At 31.3% G+C, this 20400-nt stretch overlaps 1 protein-coding gene across 1 annotated transcript; it reads left to right on the forward strand.

Annotated features, from left to right (window-relative positions):
• Window positions 1-824: 824 nt before the first annotated feature.
• LOC143053700 (uncharacterized) lies at window positions 825-19784 on the forward strand. The gene is made up of 5 exons (XM_076226487.1): window positions 825-948; window positions 13696-13719; window positions 15852-15932; window positions 17696-17794; window positions 19644-19784. Exons 2-5 carry the CDS (start codon window positions 13702-13704, stop codon window positions 19782-19784), a joined length of 339 nt encoding a protein of 112 aa, XP_076082602.1. The 5' UTR covers window positions 825-948; window positions 13696-13701.
• The last annotated feature ends 616 nt before the right edge of the window (window positions 19785-20400 follow it).

A 20400-nucleotide genomic window follows, 5' to 3' on the forward strand; every position in this document is an offset into this window, starting at 1 on the left:
CAAACAACAAGATTTAGCATGAAAAGGCGATATCTATCAAAGTATGAGATTCAAACATGTACTTTAATTAAAAACAAGTTTAATAAATAAAAATAAGGAATACAAAAAAACATTTCTACACACAGAAAAATTATTCACAGATAGGATACTAATAACAACTTTAAAAAAACGAGAAAAAAACACAAATGTCATTGAATACATTTCTTTCTTTATATCATAAGATTTTTCTTACACGTACATGTTCCAAAATTGCTGTTACCGGTTAGTCATGACTGAAGCGAATATATAATAAAAAAGAGGCAAAATTATAATTATCAAGAATGTGTCATTAAGGGGCCAGCTGAAGGACGCCTCCGGGTACGGGAATTTCTCGCTGCATTGAAGACATATTAGTGACCTTCTGCTGTTGTCTGTTCTATGGTCGGGTTGTTGTCTCTTTGACACATTCCCCATATCCATTCTCAATTTTATATCTTCAGATTTGTCTGTGGTAGAATAATAAAACACGTTAAAACATATTTGTAGTGGAATTATTAAGCACATTATAACATATATGTAGTGGAATAATGATACACATTATAAAATATGTATACTAGTTCAGTGATAATGAACGTCATACTAAACACCAAATTGTACACAAGAAACTAAAATTAAAAATAATACAAGACTAACAAAGGTAAATGTTTATTTATATCTACCCAAGCGAATATACATGAATATTTCAAATAATGACAAATACATTTAGAATCGACCATTTCGTAAGGAGACGCACTGAAGTGTTACTTGGATTTAAACATTTCTTGATGTCTTAAAATTGTTATGTTGTTTTTGAAAAGTGCCATGACTTATGTGATACAGAGTGTAAACATATCGTGTTACATAAATTGAAAAATGTCATAATTTGTTAATTACAGATGCGTATTTCTAGCCGATTATAGATTACTTGAGGTAAGCAGTTTTTCATTTATTCTTCATATTTGACGCTCATCACATATTGTGAATAAATCAAAATACAAGTATTGATAACAGAAAGGGAGTGTTTGCTTTTACTAACAGTTACATCATAAAACACAAGCGGATCTTTGCTAAGTATACATATCTTGAACAACGTAAACATAGATCAAGAATATATATGAAATTTCTTCACACAAATATATGATTTACGGGTTATGGCTATTCTGGTAAATGATTTTTATAGTTTTGATTCTTCCAAACACTTTAATTTCTAAAATAAACTTCACCATAATGGGCTTTTTAATTGTTAACTCTTATTATTTTAACTATTTGCTGTAATCAACTATTGAAATACTTTTAATGAGCAAACAAGTCGACTTAAATATTTAAAAATAAACTATTTTCAACAAATTCGATTTCTTTATTCCGTTTGTTACGTATCCAACATTTTAAATGTGCTAAATATTTAGGTTGCATTAAGTAAATACAGTTTCTCAAACCACACCTCTTATGGGAGGATATGTAATATTCATACATGTATATATATTAATTTGTTAACGTATAGGTTCCCATACTTGATCGCTGTGTTTTATCTTCTAAAGACATTACTTGAGAATGAAACCATTATCATGATTATAGAAAAATATGACTAGGTAATGGTAGTATAGAATTTTAGAATTTTAGTATAAGTTTAAACTCATAGAAGTTTGGGGCATATAAATGTTGAACATGTGCCGCTTATTCCTATATTTTGACCTTTGAATAAAATATACTGAGAACCAATGAAAACGCAACACTTGGTTTTTCAAAAATAAAGTTTATATTAGAAATGATAATATTTCAAAATAAATTGTTCTTGAAAATTAACAATTTTAACAATAGATCGATATCAAACAAACATGTTTTATTGTCATCTTTCGGGAGCAATAGGTAAACGAAACATCCAATGTCCAATCATCAACTCACAGTCCTAACAAAAAATGTTACAACCCCGTGGTGCACCGCAATCTAGACAGCGCCATGGAATTGATCATTTGATGTTTAATATGATCCCGAGGAATGCTATTCCACTTGTCCCTCATATCAAAGCAAACTCAAGCTGACTTAATGATATTGGTGGTGGTTTTCATCGTCTAAACCATGTCAAATCGGATGCAAAAGCATGAATTTGGGCCAAGGCGGGTGCCAAATTTCTATGTGATTTTTGGTCTACAGAATTCGATGTTTACGCCAGATGGCCGTTTAGATGTCACTAGGGAAAGATTGTGATGCTCTTTAATAACTTTTTTTTCGCAAATGGTTCTTTACTGAAATTGCTCCAAAGGTTCTACCGTGACCACCATTGAACTCTCGTGACCTTTGGACTGTCATCAGAGTCGATATCGGATATGTAAAAGACCAAATGTATCGGTTTTGCTGAGCGTTCTTGCTTTTTGTACCCTAGTATGTGGCTTATCATTAAAAGATCCATTTTGGTTGAATTTGTGGATGATTTGGGTTATCCTAGAGACTACAACTTCAGTCTTCTCGTAATTGTATACTGTGAAAGGCTTCATTGGATCATGTCCAAAACTGAATGTCGCTGGTTGTCAGAAAGTCCTGGCATTTACTCAGATGTTTATTGCAGTTTCTTAACAATAAGGGCGGAAAAAAATCATGACAAAAAAATATGTATACTAGTTCAGTGATAATGGACATCATACTAAACTCTGAATTATACACAAGAAACTAAAATTAAAAATCATGCAAGACTAACAAGGCCAGAAGCTTCTGACTTGGAATAGGCGCAAAATTACGGCGTTTTTTTTTTATGAAATCTCAATTCTCCCCCTATACCTCTAGCCAATACAGAAAATTACACGCATAACAATAAGCACATTAAAATTCAGTTCAAGAGAAGTCCAAGTCCGATGTCAGAAGATGCAACAAAAGAAAATAAACAAAATGACAATAATATATAAATAACAACAGACTACTTGCAGTTAACTGACATGCCAGCTCCAGACCTCAATTAAACTGATTGAAATATTATGTCTTCATCATATGAATATCAGGCACAAATAAATGTGTTTAGTTCCGATGCAAAGACCCTATCAGCGAATCAATATTAAATAGTTATCAAAGGTACCAGGATTTTAATTTAATACGCCAGACGCGCGTTTCGTCTACATAAGACTCATCAGTGACGCTCAGATCAAAACAGTTAAAATGCCAAACAAATACAAAGTTGAAGAGCATTGAGGACCCAAAAATTCCTAAAAGTTGTGCCAAATACGGCTAAGGTAATCTACTACTGGGCGTAAGAAAATCCTTAGTTTTTCGAAAAATTTAAAATTTTGTAAACAGAAAATTTATAGAAATGACCATATAATTGATATTCATGTCAACACCGAAGTGCTGACTACTGGGCTGGTGATACCCTCGGGGACGAAACGTCCACCAGCAGTGGCATCGACCCAGTGGTGTAAATAGTTATCAAAGGTACCAGGATTATAATTTAATACGCCAGACGCGCGTTTCGTCTACATAAGACTCATCAGTGACGCTCAGATCAAAACAGTTAAAATGCCAAACAAATACAAAGTTGAAGAGCATTGAGGACCCAAAAATTCCTAAAAGTTGTGCCAAATACGGCTAAGGTAACCTACTCCTGGGCGTAAGAAAATCCTTAGTTTTTCGAAAAATTTAAAATTTTGTAAACAGAAAATTTATAGAAATGACCATATAATTGATATTCATGTCAACACCGAAGTGCTGACTACTGGGCTGGTGATACCCTCGGGGACGAAACGTCCACCAGCAGTGGCATCGACCCAGTGGTGTAAATAGTTATCAAAGGTACCAGGATTATAATTTAATACGCCAGACGCTAAGCCAAAATATGCAATCTTTAATGATCTGACAACGGTATCAAAACTATATCCCTTCTTAATAAGTCTGTTTAAAGGTTTTGTAAGTTTTTGAGGTGAATAATGACATGTTTGTGCTTTGTAAAAATATTACCATAAAAGATTGGATGTGAAATACCTGAACGTATAAGATGTCTGTATGTTGAGTTATATTTACGAATTATTTCCTTATACCGATGATAAAATTTAGTAAATGTCTTGACTAGTTTGTCATATCGAAAATCCTGGTGGAATAATTTTTCAGTAATACATAAATTTCTCTCGCTAAAATCTAATACGCTGTTAAATGATTTTCTTGATAGAGGGTTACTGCTCACAAGGAAGCTATTAAACCAAGAGTTCCAAATGGTGAAGTTGAAATCATCCCTTCGTAAATTTTACGGACGCCATCACGAGTTGGTTGACCGTTACGGAATAACCGTTTCACAAATGATATCGGATATGTTCCTTACGTCGTAACTACAATCCCCTTCCCTTTCATGAATGTGACCTACCGAATTAGACTATTCACCGGATTTGTAATTACATGAGCAACACTACGGATGCCACATGTGGTGCAGGATCTGCTTACCCTTCCGGAGCACCTGAGATCACCCCTAGTTTTTGGTGGGGTTCGTGTTGTTTATTCTTTAGTTTTCAATGTTGTGTCATGTGTACTATTGTTTTTCTGTTTGTCTTTTTCATTTTTAGCCATGGCGTTGTCAGTTTGTTTTAGATTTATGAGTTTGACTCTCCCTTTGGTATATTTCGTCCCTCTTTTAAATACACGAGCAAATCGTACTAGTTGAGATATATAAACACCATAAGATGGTGACAAAGGAACTTCATCTAAAAATGGATAATAAACGATAGGAAATGAAAAATCATCCCTTTTATCATAAATTTTTATATTAAGCTTCCCGTTAATGATATAGATATCAAGATCGAGGAAAAGGCAGTGGTCATCGTTAGTATTAGCTTTGTTAAAAGTAAGTTCAACAAGATAAATTTCTTTAGTATACATACTGAAGTCGTCATTATTGAGAGCCAATATATCATCGAAATATCTAAAAGTATTGTTAAATTTTTGTATCAAATGTTGTTTCGATGGTTCTTTGCTAATTTTAGTCATAAACTATAACTCATAACAATACAAAAACAGGTCCGCAATAAGTGGTGGCTTAGTCCCCATTGGAATTTCAACAACTTGACGATATACGGAATCTCCAATGCACACAAAAATGTTATCAAGTAAAAATTCAAGCGCAGATATAGTATCAAAGCATGTCCAATTGAAATATTTCTTTTGTTTATTGCTACTAAAAAATGATCTAAAAGAGTTTGAACATATGTCCTTACATTCTGACTTTTTAAATGCCCAGTTAATTAGGGATGTGAATTTTTTCTTGATAAGAATATGAGGTAAAGTGGTATTTAGGGTAAAAAAAATCAAAACTTGACCAGATTCTAAATCACCAATATATGCATGCGATTTATCTAGTACTTCATACGAGTTTTTGACACTCCAAAAGTAATTAATTCCACTATTTTCAAAGGCCTTATTTGAAAAAAAAATATTATCAGGTTTTTTATTGAACCAAGTATACTAGTAGGTAGAATAGACAATTTAGTAGTGGAACAATGGCTTGAAGATGAAATAAATCTATATTTGTAAGGTTTTGTGTGTAGTTTCGGAAGCCAGTACATAGTTGGGACTTTCATTAATTTGGTTCTGATTGTAAAGAAGAAGCTAAAAGTTTGTGTTTGTTACATATGTCGTTTTCTGAAAATGAAGTCAGTTGGAATGTTAGTGAATTCGTGATTTCCTTTTGCAGAACCTCAATATAAAATTTACGTCAAACAATAATGATATTATTAGCAGCTTTAAATTTATCAGCCGGGACAAACACATATTCCTTGGCTAGTTCTTTTAGTTAATGTTTGATACGCGAAATAGGGTTTTTATGGTTGTTGTTATGAGTAAAATATTCTTTAAAATGTTATCTTGTATACGAATATCAACTATCTTCATTACTGAATTAAAAGAGTAAAAAGATTTTTTGTCAGCTTTTTCCCGTTTTATCCATTTCAAACAATAAGTACGTAGAGAGTTGTGGATGATATTACGACACTCATTCCAATTAATAATTGACGGGGACGATATTTATGTCCTTTACTGAGGAATGACTTTAACTCTCGGTCGCAAACGATGTAAGGTCTCCTGTTATGACATGGAAAATGGGACCATAAGTGTATTCGGAATTACTGCAATTGCATGCCATAAGTGTATAATCACTGATATTTACATCTTTACAAAATTGGCTACAATTAAACACATATTTCCGGGTAGATTGAATATAACATATAAGAGGGAGTTCAGTATTATCAAAATATCCAGGAATTTGGTCTTTAACAGAATGGTCGTTAAAAATACCAGCAATATTTACAAAATCAAAACCTTTATTGACATACTTTATTTTAATAAAATGTTTTTATTTACCTTCGGGGCAATCAATTTTTGGAAACAGTTTAGAATAACAATATGCCATTATAATTTGAACGATTTCATACGTAGGATTGTAATATGAAATAGTGCTACCATCCACTAAAATTTTATTTAATTTATTTATAGGTACAATAAAGGCAACAGTAGTATACTGCTGTTCAAAACTCATAAACCATGGACAAAAAAACAAAATCGGGGTAAAACTAAAACTGAGGGAATCGCATTAAATATAAGAGAACAACGACACAACATTAAAATGTAACACACACACACTCAGAAGCGGACTAACCATTAGACAAAATCCTATGAGAATAACAAATATAACATCAAAGCCAAATACATGCATTTGGGATAGATAAGATCCGTGACACGTCTTATAGTAATGTGAATTCACACTCAAAAATACGAGAAAACAAACGACACAACGGAAACACAACGTTAAAATGTAACATACACAGTTCTAAATGAACTATAATATAACAATGGCCAATATTCCTGGCTTGGTACAGGACATTTTTAAAGGAAAAAATGGTGGGTTGAACCTAGTTTTGTGGCATGCAAAACCTCCCTCTTTTATGGCAATGTGAAATATAACATTAAAATGACAACACAACATTACATGACTACAATATAAATAAATAGGAGAACACAATTGACAAAGAAACACACGAATAATAGCTAACAAAAGGCAACAAGTTTAAAATTTTGAATACGTCAGAAGTGCATTTTATCCACGCAAGACCCACCAGTGACGTCCAGATACAAAAGTTTGAAAGCCGAAACAAGTACAAAGTTGAACAGCATCGAGGACTAAAAGTTCAAAAAAGCCGTGCCAAAAACGGCCAGGGTTTTCTGTTAGGTACCAGAACAACCCTATTATTTAGAATAATTTATACTTTTGCAAACAGTAAATTTTATAAAATGACTATACAAAAGATGTACATGATAAAACTAAATTATTAGCTAATTACAGGAAACAACCGAAATACATTACATAACCCGACAAAATGCAACACATCCGAATAAGTTTAAACTTCAACGCCAATTGACGTCATATTAGAAATTGTAAAAAATGACCAAAAAAATGACGTCACGTTTGAATTTGTAAAACAGATAATCAAAAAATGAAAAATGACGTCACATTTGAAGGAATAATATAGAATTAGGATTGATTTAAGACTATATTTAAACTAAATACTGATATTACATTTAATAACAATGCACATGTCAATACTTATAGCAAACTAAGGTAGCGATTAACTGTATTGTAAAGCAATGTCCGGTTTGTTTTGAATCTAACTTCAAACGTAAAACATTGTACAGATTACGTTGAACAAAATCAAATCTAATAAATGAAGGCGGTCATTAATTTTCTTTACCATAACACATGAATATGATAGAAAAGATGTCAACACATTTGACAAAATCCGATGAGAATTACAAAATATAACATAAAACATTTAAACTAAACACATGAATGTGGGATAGATAATGTACCGTAACACGTCTTACGGTAATGCGAATTCATTCAACAAAACAGTTACAATCGGAAATAAGTCACGTTTGATAATTAAAAGATTAGACGACGTAATGACAAACCACAATCTACCATGTAGTAAATATGTCCTTAGCTAGTTTGGTCAAAGACAAATCGTATTGATCCACCAATTGGTTATGGTGTCCATAAAATTTACGGAGTGTCAATTTTAATATGTCCTCCTCATAACTTTGTTGGAGCAGTTTCTGCGTCCGTATAGTGTGAACAAGAACGAGAATAACGTATCAATTGTGACATGTAAACACCATACGAAAGGGCAGCGGGTATGCTACTGCTGAGAAATGGGAAATTGATAACTGGGAAGTTGAAATCGTCCCGTTTATCATGATAAAGAACAGAGCTTGGTTAACAGATAATGTCTGCCGTTGTTTTTTCAATAGAAATTTGGTCCGAAATATTAGTATTTTGGTCCGAAATTTTCTTTGATTGCGATTTTTTCTACGCACATGAGAACGGTTTTTACGAACAGTTTTTGAAACTATATCCAAAATGTTAACAGAATCGGTTCTTGATATATTACCAATTCACAAGATATTATCATTAAGACCGAGAAGGTGGACTGTCTGTAATTGTTTAATCCAATTTAATTCAATTGTTTTCCGTGATCGTACAAACTTTGAATGAGATTCACCTAGCTGCTTATTTGCTACTTCTAAAGGTTGAACTGTTTTAAAAATATTTAAAGGATGATTGTGCTTCTTAAGATGTTGATAAATGATACTTTTGAATTTATTGGGTCTTTTAAAACGATACAGGTGTTCTTGTGTTCGTTTAGATAAATATACGTACTGAATACCGATCCCGGTTTTATTTCATGTGAGTAAATAAATAATACTGTTTGTATTTCAAGTTATATCAGTTTCAAAATTTAAAGAAAATGTGCGACCATTAAACGTGGACCTTATCGTATTGTTGGGGGAAAGACGGAGACATGTAAGTCATTTTTTGGCATGACACTTATCAATAAAATGATTAACCACGATTTTTATTGTTAAGAATGTTAGCGATGGTAGTACTTTTAGATAAGCGATTTTGAAGATTGAGACTTGTAGATATCTTTGAACAAGTTAAGTATCTAATATTTTTCCATTTCTAAGCTTCATATTTGTTATTTGGTATGTGAAATTTATTAGAAAGAAGCAAAGACAGAACACAGTAAATTGAATAATGTGAAAATGAGAAAACTGTTCGGCTAAAGACGGAAAACGCTTTTTGTCATAAATTACCCGACAAATTTAACAAAAATAGGGTATATCAAGAGACTGACGTCTGACTAAATGTATAAATGGGGCTGAATATTAAAATACTACTTTTTGATGAATATTCCTAAAGTAATGAGCATAGATAAGTTCTCGCTCGGACACACACTCCATAATCTAGTATAATATAAGAACATAAACCTTAAGCACGGGGAGGCACTCTACTGTCTCAACACGGCACTAAAGACAAACTCTGTAAGAAATAACATTGAGAAAGAAATATACAAATTTCTAATATAAATAAAATAAAAATTATAAGATTTTTTAAAAAAACAAAAGTGTTGCGTTTTCATTGGCACGCAGTATAGTAGTGCATATAAACTTTCCGTCTGGGATATCATTTTTTACGAAATTTCATAGTAAAAGGGTCACAGTTTTATCATGAAGATTGAGAAAATATGATACATAGTGGATTTAACGATTGTTGTCAACTTATCAGAACCAATGATACACAAATAATTGAATTCACATATTAAAACTACAAACACATTAAAGGATTTGATTCAAAATACAAATGTAAGATTCCCTATCATCTTTCCATCGGAGCAAACAAAATACACATGAATAATGACCGAATAGTTGGGTACAGATGCGCATTAGTTTTTCCATAGGCCGTAATGGTAACGTTTTCTTCTGTTGCTCAGTCCATATCGTTAACTTGGATATATGTGATGGCTCGTTTCGAAGCTGAGACATTTTGACATATGTGGTTAAATTTTCGGGGTACGAAGTGAGATTACTTTTTCCGTAAATTAGCAAATCCCGAGTATCCTTTTGTGATGCGGCTCCTCATGGTAAATAATCCCATTTTTAACACAAAAAAGTTCTTTGAAAATTTAATACTTTGAACACATTTAATAGCTCCATAGATTTTACACATTTATTCTGTGTTCCCCTACTTTCTAAATTAACTCAAATGGTTAGGCTCAGTCACTTGTTTATCATAGAAAAGTGTCAAATATCACTACACAGAGAATTTTTGTTTACACGTGACTTTTGAGTTCCTCATTTCAAGGCGCATTAGGGATCTTGTCCCAGTTGCAAACTTCTACGTAATGGTGTAGCTGATTGAGAGTTATTTGATGGCCAATAGATATAATATGTTGTGTTGTCAGTGCCAATGAGACAACTCTCCATCCAAGTCACAATTTGTTAAAAAGCCATAATAGGTCAAAGTATGGCCTGCGTCACAGAGGCATACCACATCTGCTCATTTATTATTCAATTTGGTATATCATGTATCATGTAAATGTATGAAATTGTGTTTATTTAGAGAAGTAAACGTCAGTCACTTAGTTTATTTATTGGCATTTAAAATTTCGGTTAATTGCTTCTTTCCAACAGACCATATTATATAAAAAAAAAAATGAAAAACTGATGCAAATGTATTTATGTTTCACTGGTTTTCTGTTAACATGCGGATTCATGTTTATGCGAAAGTAAAAACTAGTTTGTACACAAAATTGCACGACGAACTAAGATCATTGCTTACAAACAATCCAGAATGAGTGAATGTGTCCTAAACCTTTGGATACAAAAGAGAGACGAAAGATTGCAGAGGGACAGTCAAACTCATAAATTGAAAATAAAATGACAACACCTGGCTACAAATGAAAAAAAGACAAACAATAGAACACAAGAACACATGACACAACATAGAAAACTAAAGAATAAGCAACATAAAGTACTAGTTTGTTTTCTTTTGTCGGTTAAAACAATTAATAAAGGTAATCTTATATTATATAAGTTGAACACAATCGATTTATGATCACGGCTCATTCAATTAAACTACATGATATATACACCAGGTGTCTAATTAATAAGATTAAGCATATCAAACTACCTTTTAAACTGTACAATTATAATTATAATGGTATATTTTCTGAAGAAGAATCTTTAAATCATGTTCTCTAATTTGGCATGTTTTATAGTAGCACAAGTTTGTGAGGCGTGGAACAAATATTCAAAAGATAAAATAGAACGAGTTGTCATGAGATGATTTTAATTACAAAATATATCGGTTTTAATTGTACGAATATTATTGAATAAAGTTTCAAACTGTGACCGAATACCGTTTACACAAATTAAATGTATACAATTTTGAAGTTGTTTTTGGTTTATTATTAACCTTTAACCCGAAACATCAGATATTCAAATATTAAATTTATTTTGTTTCTGTTTAGGAGATAAATTCCACTGTTAGGTGCTTTGCATATCAGAATACCAGGCACACATTTTTATCCGCGTCTTCTCGTAAGCCTCTTCATGCTCGTAGTTTTATGGAACTGTTTAAGCATAATTGTCATATAATGTCATAATGCACCTGTTCATGTGTAATTGTTTTGTCAGAAATGATTCATAGATTTCGTGAACTTCATTACGATTGACTCAACACATTGCTGTATTTAGTAGGTACTCATTGAGTATCTAAACTTATGTTCTCCCTTTATTAACAAATAAATGAAAATTTTACAAAATAATTCGCATAATGCCAGTATTCAACTTATTTTTATTTTGTCTGAATCCATTTTAGTTTTTAGTTTTTATTTGCCTAACGAAACATGCCAAAGTATTGACTTTGTCATTTTGTCAAATGGAAGTTGCGTTAGTCTTTATCTTTGTTTGATGAATTACCTAGTAAATTCTACGAGAGTACTTGAATATTAAAACAAAGAACATGCAAATACAGTTATTGAATATATTTTGGATGTAACAAAATGTACAAACTCTTATATTATTTTATGTAAATGAAGTGCCTTAATGGTTTCGTTCTATTGTCGACAATAAGATTTCACCTGTATTACAAAATAGTTTATTTAAGGCATACTTTTAACACGAAGGTCCAATTGTACGCGTTACTTGAACAATTTTGTAACAATACATAGTTATTCATCTTCCCATTTGTTTTTTTTTACAACTACATTCTTGTAGGGATCAAAAGCGAAGTGTTGTGCTACTATTGGCACTCACAATATCAAATTTTTGTATGAATTCGATTGCCCAACAAATATTTTCGTCACACTTTCTTAGAAAAATTACTAGATATATATCGTTAGCGATCTTTTACATCAGTCAGATACATACTGCTTGTTTTTCTATGCTTTACATTAAAAGTTGGTACTGTTTACAATGGCAACGCCTTTATTAAAAAAACAGTGTAAAGTAGGTAATATAAGGATACATACACTTTGCATTCATAATCAGCATAGAACTGTATGATATTTGTTAAATGATGTTCTTACATCCTGTTTTTTGGTTGATGTTGTATATGTAGTTTGCAAATTTAGATGCAGCAAACGTCAACTTATAACGTCTTTGCAAACATATGCATATTTTAACTAATCCATACAAAACTAAAGTTTACACTTCCCATGCCCCTATTGGTCATTTAGCTCTTTTTTCATGTACATTCCTGGTTTCGAAAAGTGTTTGGCTATGTGCATACATAACGGGTGAGGGTAAATCAAGAAACACGTTTCGGTTTTTTTTTTTGCTTCAGAAACACGACATTTGTAGAATTGAAACAGCACAAATATCAAATATGATTGATTGATTTGTGTTCAACGTCATTGTCATCATTATCATATGTAGGCGGTCAGTTTTTATTGGTGGAGGAAGCCGGAATCTCCGAAGAGAAATATCGACCTTCGTTAGGAAAACTTACAATCCTAGTCAATTAAGAATCAAGTCGAGTCACATGCGGAAATATAACTCACAACATCAGTGTTGACAGGCTAAAAGTTCAGTAGTTCGAATACCCAGACAACTTGGCTATCGAAATCGATCATTTACGTGACTGTCTTTCGGTCAATTAATATTTCTTTTTATATCTATAACAGGTAATGTGAATTCACCTCGATGACTGATACACATTGTAAGTTGGCTTCTAGTCAAAAGTATGCACGGAATTTTGATATATTGTATCGAGTTGATTCATTATTGGTCCTTTCATAATAATATACATGTAGATTATATATTATAATGTGATAACAAAAATAATTAATATGTGGATTAAAAGATGATATCCGACATGCTAAAATTGTTTTGGAAAGACTGATTTTCTGCTATGTGAATAAACTCATCATAGATAAGTTGAAGAGTTGAAAATGGTGGCTTATTTCCTGTAAAGGTTAACTACTGCTTATACATAGATAAAGGCAGATGTGGTGTGAGTGCTGCTTGTTTTCTTTCTCATAGGACAGGAAGATATGCATATATATATTCAATACAAAGCAAATAGCTACGATGTGTACACGGTAACAGACTTAAACAAGTATTTAGAATAGTGAAAACGAATTTCAGCATTATATATCATAAGTTGTTATTATCAGAAGGCCATATAATATATGACTACAAAATCACAATAGTATAGCTGTAAATGGTATCATTGATAATAAATTTTAGAAAGTCGTTTTATTTTAACATGTGGAAAAATAATTGTTTTAATAATTGAAACATTATTGATTATACGGATCACGGCCAATAACAATTATGACTTAACAGTATACACACTATGTTTCTCTTTTTAAGGATAAAATGGTAAATTGGAATGAGGTAAGATGTTTTCCTATGAAGTTTAAGGTGAAGTGACTCTTTTTGTTCTCCATTATTATCAAGACAAATGCAAGTATGAAATAACTTGAGATAAGAAAAGTGAAGCAAACATGCGTCCATTACTTGTTGGAGGTCAATTGGTAGCACATATCTTATGGTACAGACATATGCATAAACAATAGCAAAACTAATGTGGATACTGTATTGTAGGTTTTTATTTAGAAATTTGCAATTTAAAATTCAAAGAGATTTCAATAAGTGATCAGTAATCTGATATACCTCTTCAGTCTCTGAGAATAGAAAATTATAGCGATAGATTTAAGAATTATTGTTATTTATAAACTAAACATAGATTTTTGTGTTATATTTGTCTAACATTTATAAAGGAACAACACAGATTTGTTATTAGTGGTTGTGAAAAGGTAACAAAAACTACATATTCAGAAAATAGCCATGGTCATTGAAATACCTGATTTTTTTTTGTAATGCCGGTTACTCGAGGCTCGAGAGTATACAAATTTCAGGAAAAAAATTAAACTTTTTTTTTTCAGCACAAATTTTATTCATTATTTTATTAGTTGCGACTTTATCATATGGTACAAAAATCTTTTTTTTAAATCAATTCGTTCTCACCCCCAGATGTCTTTTAAAAATGAATATATCAAAAGTACCAGGATTATAATTTAGTACGCCAGACGCGCGTTTCGTCTACATAAGACTCATCAGTGACGCTGAAATCGAAATATTGATAAAGCCAAACATATACGAAGTTGAAGAGCATAGAGGATCCAAAATTCCAAAAAGTTGTGCCAAATACTGCTAAGGTAATCTATGCCTTGCCTGGAATAAGAAAATCCTTAGTTTTTCGAAAAATTCCAAGTTTTGTCAACAGGAAATTTATAAAAATGACCACATTATTGATATTGATGTCAACACCGAAATGTTGACTACTGGGCTGGTCATACCCTCGGGGACGAAACGTCCACCAGCAGTGGCATCGACCCAGTGGTTTAAATATTATCAAAAGTACCAGGATTAAAAAGCTTTAAATCATCTCCCTTTGGTGCAAAAATGTCATTTTTGGCATTAAAATAAAAGTATCTATTTTTAACTCATCGATGACCTTTATCTTTAATTATTATTTTCAAATAAGCTGTACTTAGACTAAACTATTGTAAAATTTGAGCGATGTCTGTAATTAAGTTCTTTTTTTTATATTGATATTACCTCTATTTCTCCTATTAGTTCAACAGAAAAAAAGTACCTTTACAAAAATGTATGCTTCTTTCGAATGCAAATTGTGAGCGTATATGAACGGTGAACCCATTTTTTTTTATTTCATTTTTTTTATTAAGTATGAGATAAAGTTCATTTATAGAAAATTATAGCGAAATCCTATAGTAAGAAAATAAATCGATTCAGAACCGCGAGCCCCCTTAAGTTTCATGTCCTGTGACACATAAGTAACCGTGTCAATGGTTGCCTATATCTTTTTCCCTTAGGGGGTATTTTGCGTTATTGTTTAACCTGTCCTCAGTTAGCTGACTACTTATTTCTTTTCATTGGACGTGACAACCACACCAATCAATCAATCCTAACTCATGTATTGATTGACCTTATGTTTACATAGTAGTCTGTTTTGAAGTAGGAAATAAACATGAAGATTTCTATTGAGTTGATTTTGTTTGTTTGTTTGGTTACTGTCTCAATAATCTATACTTTATAACAACCCAATTAAGTAATGCATTTTTAATTGACAAATGAGATAATTGTTCAATCTAATATTTAAAAATAAAAACAACAATAGGAAAACAAGAAGAAGAGAAACCATAAGTGAAACAAAAAACCAGATAACGTCACCAGTAATGTTACGAGTTTGCTATGTTTATTGTTAAATCTTATTACACATTCGTTTCTATTTTGTTGAACTTGTCACATGAAATGTGAAGGAAGTATATGCTATATATTAAGAATATTTTTTGTTGTCTTATTTTTTTTTGAATGGTGCATACCAATGCCTTGTGTAGCCATTTCCATACAGGAGAGTACATAGTTTTTACCTGATATATTAATAATGTCATTTTATTTTTAAGTTCAATCATCCGTATGTTTAATCTTTGTTTTACTTACAGAAACTTATTACAGCTGCTCAGTATGGAGCTATACAAGAAGTGAAATTATGCATTGAGAATTTAACCGACATTCACTATGAAGTACGTTAAACAGTGTCATGCAATACAACTTTAGTTTAGTGCTACCGGACAAAATACGCCTGTAATGGTCAATGTACTTTATAAAATATACAATTATAGATTTTGTCAGCAAATAGCAGATCTTGTTTCAGCAAACAAAATCCTATAAATAAAGTGACTTCAAAATACAGCAAATTGTTACTGTATTATAGAAGATCACCTTGAAACATGCCAATATGTATATCAACAGTATAAAACACACAACTACATGTAACTTAGAGGCATTACAGGTTGAACATATAAAGTGTAAAACGAACACATATAAAGTATAAAACAATCACATGCAGTGAAAAACATATTATTGTTTACTTCTGAAAAAAAGTAGATTTTATGTAAACATTATTGAAAATGACATTTCACTAACATTAAAACATGAAAAGCTGTACTTTAACCGAATAAAACACACAATGAAAGGTTTCATAACATTACATAACATGTTACATGCAGAATATTTAATACAAAAGAGGTGTAAAAGTAACAACTACACGCTAGTTTAAAATATCTGTTTGTATTAAAACAATTCATGAAAAAAACTACACGTTCCTTCAAATCATAGCAGATTGTACGTATTTACCAGTATAAATCATACAACATAGTAAAAGGCCAACGTATCACACCAGACGTTAATAGTAAAAAGATACCTAAGTTCAAAATTTCCTAACAGTGATGATTGTAGACAAGCAGTTATAAGCACATAAATTCAATCTTCTTAGAAGAAATACGAGCTTGTACATAACAGTATCAAGCATACAAAAACAAGTTACTTAAAACATACGATTTCATAAAAAAAAGTAAAATGTACTCAAACCAAGATACTAAAAATCATTTGAGCTTTTATATTACAATATTAAACATACATGTAAAAAGCTAATTATATCATAACAATAATAAAAACAAATGAATACAAGTTACTTCAAGACATTGCAAACTTGACATAAACAGTATCAAACATCCAAAATACGTCGAAAATCAATCTCTATATTCTGATTGTGAATTTTACCTGTTTTTGAACCACATCATATACTGTAAATCTACCTGAATCTTAAACACAACACTGACTAAACCAAATTACAAAACTTAATAGAATTATACCTGCAATCACAGCACAACACTAGAGGTAAAATTAACTGCTAATAAAACACTAAACTGGTTAACATATCTGTATTGTTGTTAAAAACAACACTGAACCTGAAATATACTTGTAAACAAAACATAAAATGTTGCTTTTGACATTACCTGTAATAAAAGCACAACACTAAATGTGAAATAACATGTAATTATAGCACAATACTTGTATCCACAACCCAGCACATAAATGTGAAACCTTCCTGTATTCGAAGCATAACACTTATGCATAACAGATATATCAAATAATCACAACATTGATATGCAACCCTAACTGTTGTCAAAACACTAAAATAGAAAAATGCACATCATATAATCAAAGTGCTACACTGAATTTGAAATAAATCGAACCACTAAACTGATTAAAAATTACTTATAATAAAAACACAAAATTTTCTTTTTTAACAATTTTCTATGCTTTATTAAAATAATAAAATTACAAATATATCTAAAAATACAAGAATTTTTGGACAGTGTGAAAGACAGCATACACCATCACCACCCGACTACTAAAACAAAAAAGACATACATATACGAAAACTAATAACGGTACAGGCGATATGGACCTGAAACTTTTAGTGTTCGTTGTGTAATTTCAGAATTGTGTAAATACAGCATTACTGGAGGCTGCGAGCAATGGACACCTGGAGGTTATAAAATTGTTATTTGTCAGTGGATGTAAAAAAGAGACCAGAGATGTATGCAACAGGTTTTTCTTATCAGTCTAATCACGGTCCTTTTGGTATTATTTAACTGTTCTCATCGTCATTGAACAGTACATACATGTGCTGTATTGATATTATATGTAACTGTTTCGTTACATCCTTATTGCTCTGATAATGACACATTGATTTGGTTTAATATAAATTGGGTCTACTGTTAATCGTCGCATTGTACTTTATCATTTGTTATAACATGTTGTTATGCTCATCTTGAAGGGATAATTGTTATAATTGATCATATAAAAAATTATCAGGGTAAAAATGACGATAGATACAAAAGATGTTATTAAGAAGTGTAATGCTGTCATATTTTAATTTTGATCTAAGCACATACAGAAAAAGTGTATCGTCTCGAATTCTTAGAAACATTTTAATCCTACATGTTCGTATATCTAGTCAATTTTGCCTTTCTATGAGTTGTAATCATTGGTCTGGGTTTCTATTAAATTGTTCTAGTTTGGCATGGTCAGATCATGTATTTTAATCACCACACTTTTTGTAAGCATATTTGTATCCATTAACATAATATTACCTATAATATTGATGATGCACTATACAGTAGGATTTAATTGTTCGTGTAAATATGGTGCACATAGACTTCTCAATCTGGTAAAATATGGAAAGATGTATTAGCAGATACACTGTATTAATTAAATCAAAAGAGACCCACAAATAGCCACTGGCTTTTAGTAATTCTCTTTAAATTAATGAAGAATTAAATTAAATTATAAGACATTCTGTATCAAGCGAATGTTTAAATCATCAATATAGAGTAAGTTGATTTACCAATTACATGTGTATCTTTATTTGTTAGATAGTTAAAATGTAGTTTGGATTCATACACAATGGCTAACAATAGTAACAGTTCAATCTTAAAAAGGAAAAAACGATATGCATCCGAAACCAAACTTACTCTAGCCAACGTATCGCAATTCAGAGGCGTTACACCATAAAACAGTGAAAATAGTATTTACAACTAAATAAATAAGACTGAAAAGTTGGAAACACCAATTGAGCTGAGTCGAATAGAAACTACTTTATGAAATATCAATACATATTATATACTTTTTCAATTTGAAAATATCTCTATTCAAAGACTGTAACTACCAAAAAATATAAACTTATTATTAAATTTATTGCTACTCTACATAAAAAAATCCAATTTTGTTTAATTCCAGATTATAATGTTCGAAAACAAATCAAAGTATTTTAAATGTATATGTATATGTGCACTGGTATAAGGTTGATTTTTCTCCAATCTAATTAAAAACCGTTCTCTTATCGCTCCTCTTTCTGATATGTCGCGTGGGAGATCTAACGAAACCCGATTTGAGTTCACATGTGAGTGTGTCTTTTTCGACCAAAGAGATTGAGTCTTCCACGATCTTGAAAGTTTAACGTAAGGTAAAGGGATGTAACTCATTTTCTTTACGACGAAATCGTCAGTCAAAATAATTCATAAACTTTTTTGATTGGCTTATTAATAAGTCGTCAACTCATTTGCATATCATTATAAATTCATAACTTTTAGTTCACTCACATGTGACCTCAAAGCCGGTTTCGTTAGGTCTCCCACGCGACATATCAGAAAATGGGAGCGATGAGAGATCGGTTTTTAATTAGATTGATTTCTCTCCGTCACAGCTCATTTCAAAATTGAATTACATTACTTGTGTGTTGTTTGTTAATACGTATTGACTGTATGTATCAAATATATATAGTTGTATGATTTATTGTAAATTGTTGATAGCTACTATACTAAAAAAAAGGTTACTTAAATTGGTAATAGGTACTATACTATAAAGGGTAAATGTAATTGTTATAGATTGATGGGAGAACAGCTCTGCATCTGGCTGCTGGATGTGGATCTCTACGATTAACAAGATATCTAGTTGAAGAAATTGACATCTGTCCCCTGGTAATGACTAATCAGGTAATACTCATGTCTGATTGGAATGCTCATTAATTGAAAACTTGGTGAACATTTACAAATCTTCTTGATTTGTCGATGATAATTATAAAAAAATATGTATCTTTACACTAATGAGGGAGATATTTGAAACTGTTGGCATTTTACAAGTAACCTGTGACTTTTTTTGCAAACTGTGGCATGCTGGGGGAGAAATTAATTCTATTTGAAATTTTATGTCTTTGTTCTTCTGTGACGTCATTTAAAGCGGTTTAATTACAGTTTTTCAAACTAATGGTCATTCAAAAAAAACAAAAAACAGACGTGCATTTTTTTTTTCATTCATAAGATTACATTTCTATGGTAAAGACAGATATAAAGTTAATGACTTTTAAATGTTAACTTAACGTATACATGATATACAAGCTAGAAGATAGACAATATCTAATACACCCCGGGAATCGGATATAATATTAAAATCTGTTGAGTGAAGTAAGAATATCATTTACATTTCTATTTGGTGCGACCAAAATGTTTTTCATTTACCTACTGAACGCCCTAATCTATTGACTTAAAACTCCGCCTTGTATAAATACATGATGTATATGGCCCTTCGAGAGTTTTCCTTGATTAATATAAAAGTAAAACATCAAATGTTCAACTAAGACAAACT

This window comes from Mytilus galloprovincialis, chromosome 12 (assembly GCF_965363235.1).
Source record: "Mytilus galloprovincialis chromosome 12, xbMytGall1.hap1.1, whole genome shotgun sequence".
In the NCBI taxonomy this organism is placed as follows: Eukaryota; Metazoa; Mollusca; class Bivalvia; order Mytilida; family Mytilidae; genus Mytilus; species Mytilus galloprovincialis.

Coding starts and splice junctions, on each gene's coding strand:
- LOC143053700 (XM_076226487.1), top strand. Junction 15,933..17,695: donor TAACCGACATTCACTATGAA/GTACGTTAAACA, acceptor GTGTAATTTCAG/AATTGTGTAAATACAGCATT. Junction 17,795..19,643: donor GTAAAAAAGAGACCAGAGAT/GTATGCAACAGG, acceptor TAATTGTTATAG/ATTGATGGGAGAACAGCTCT.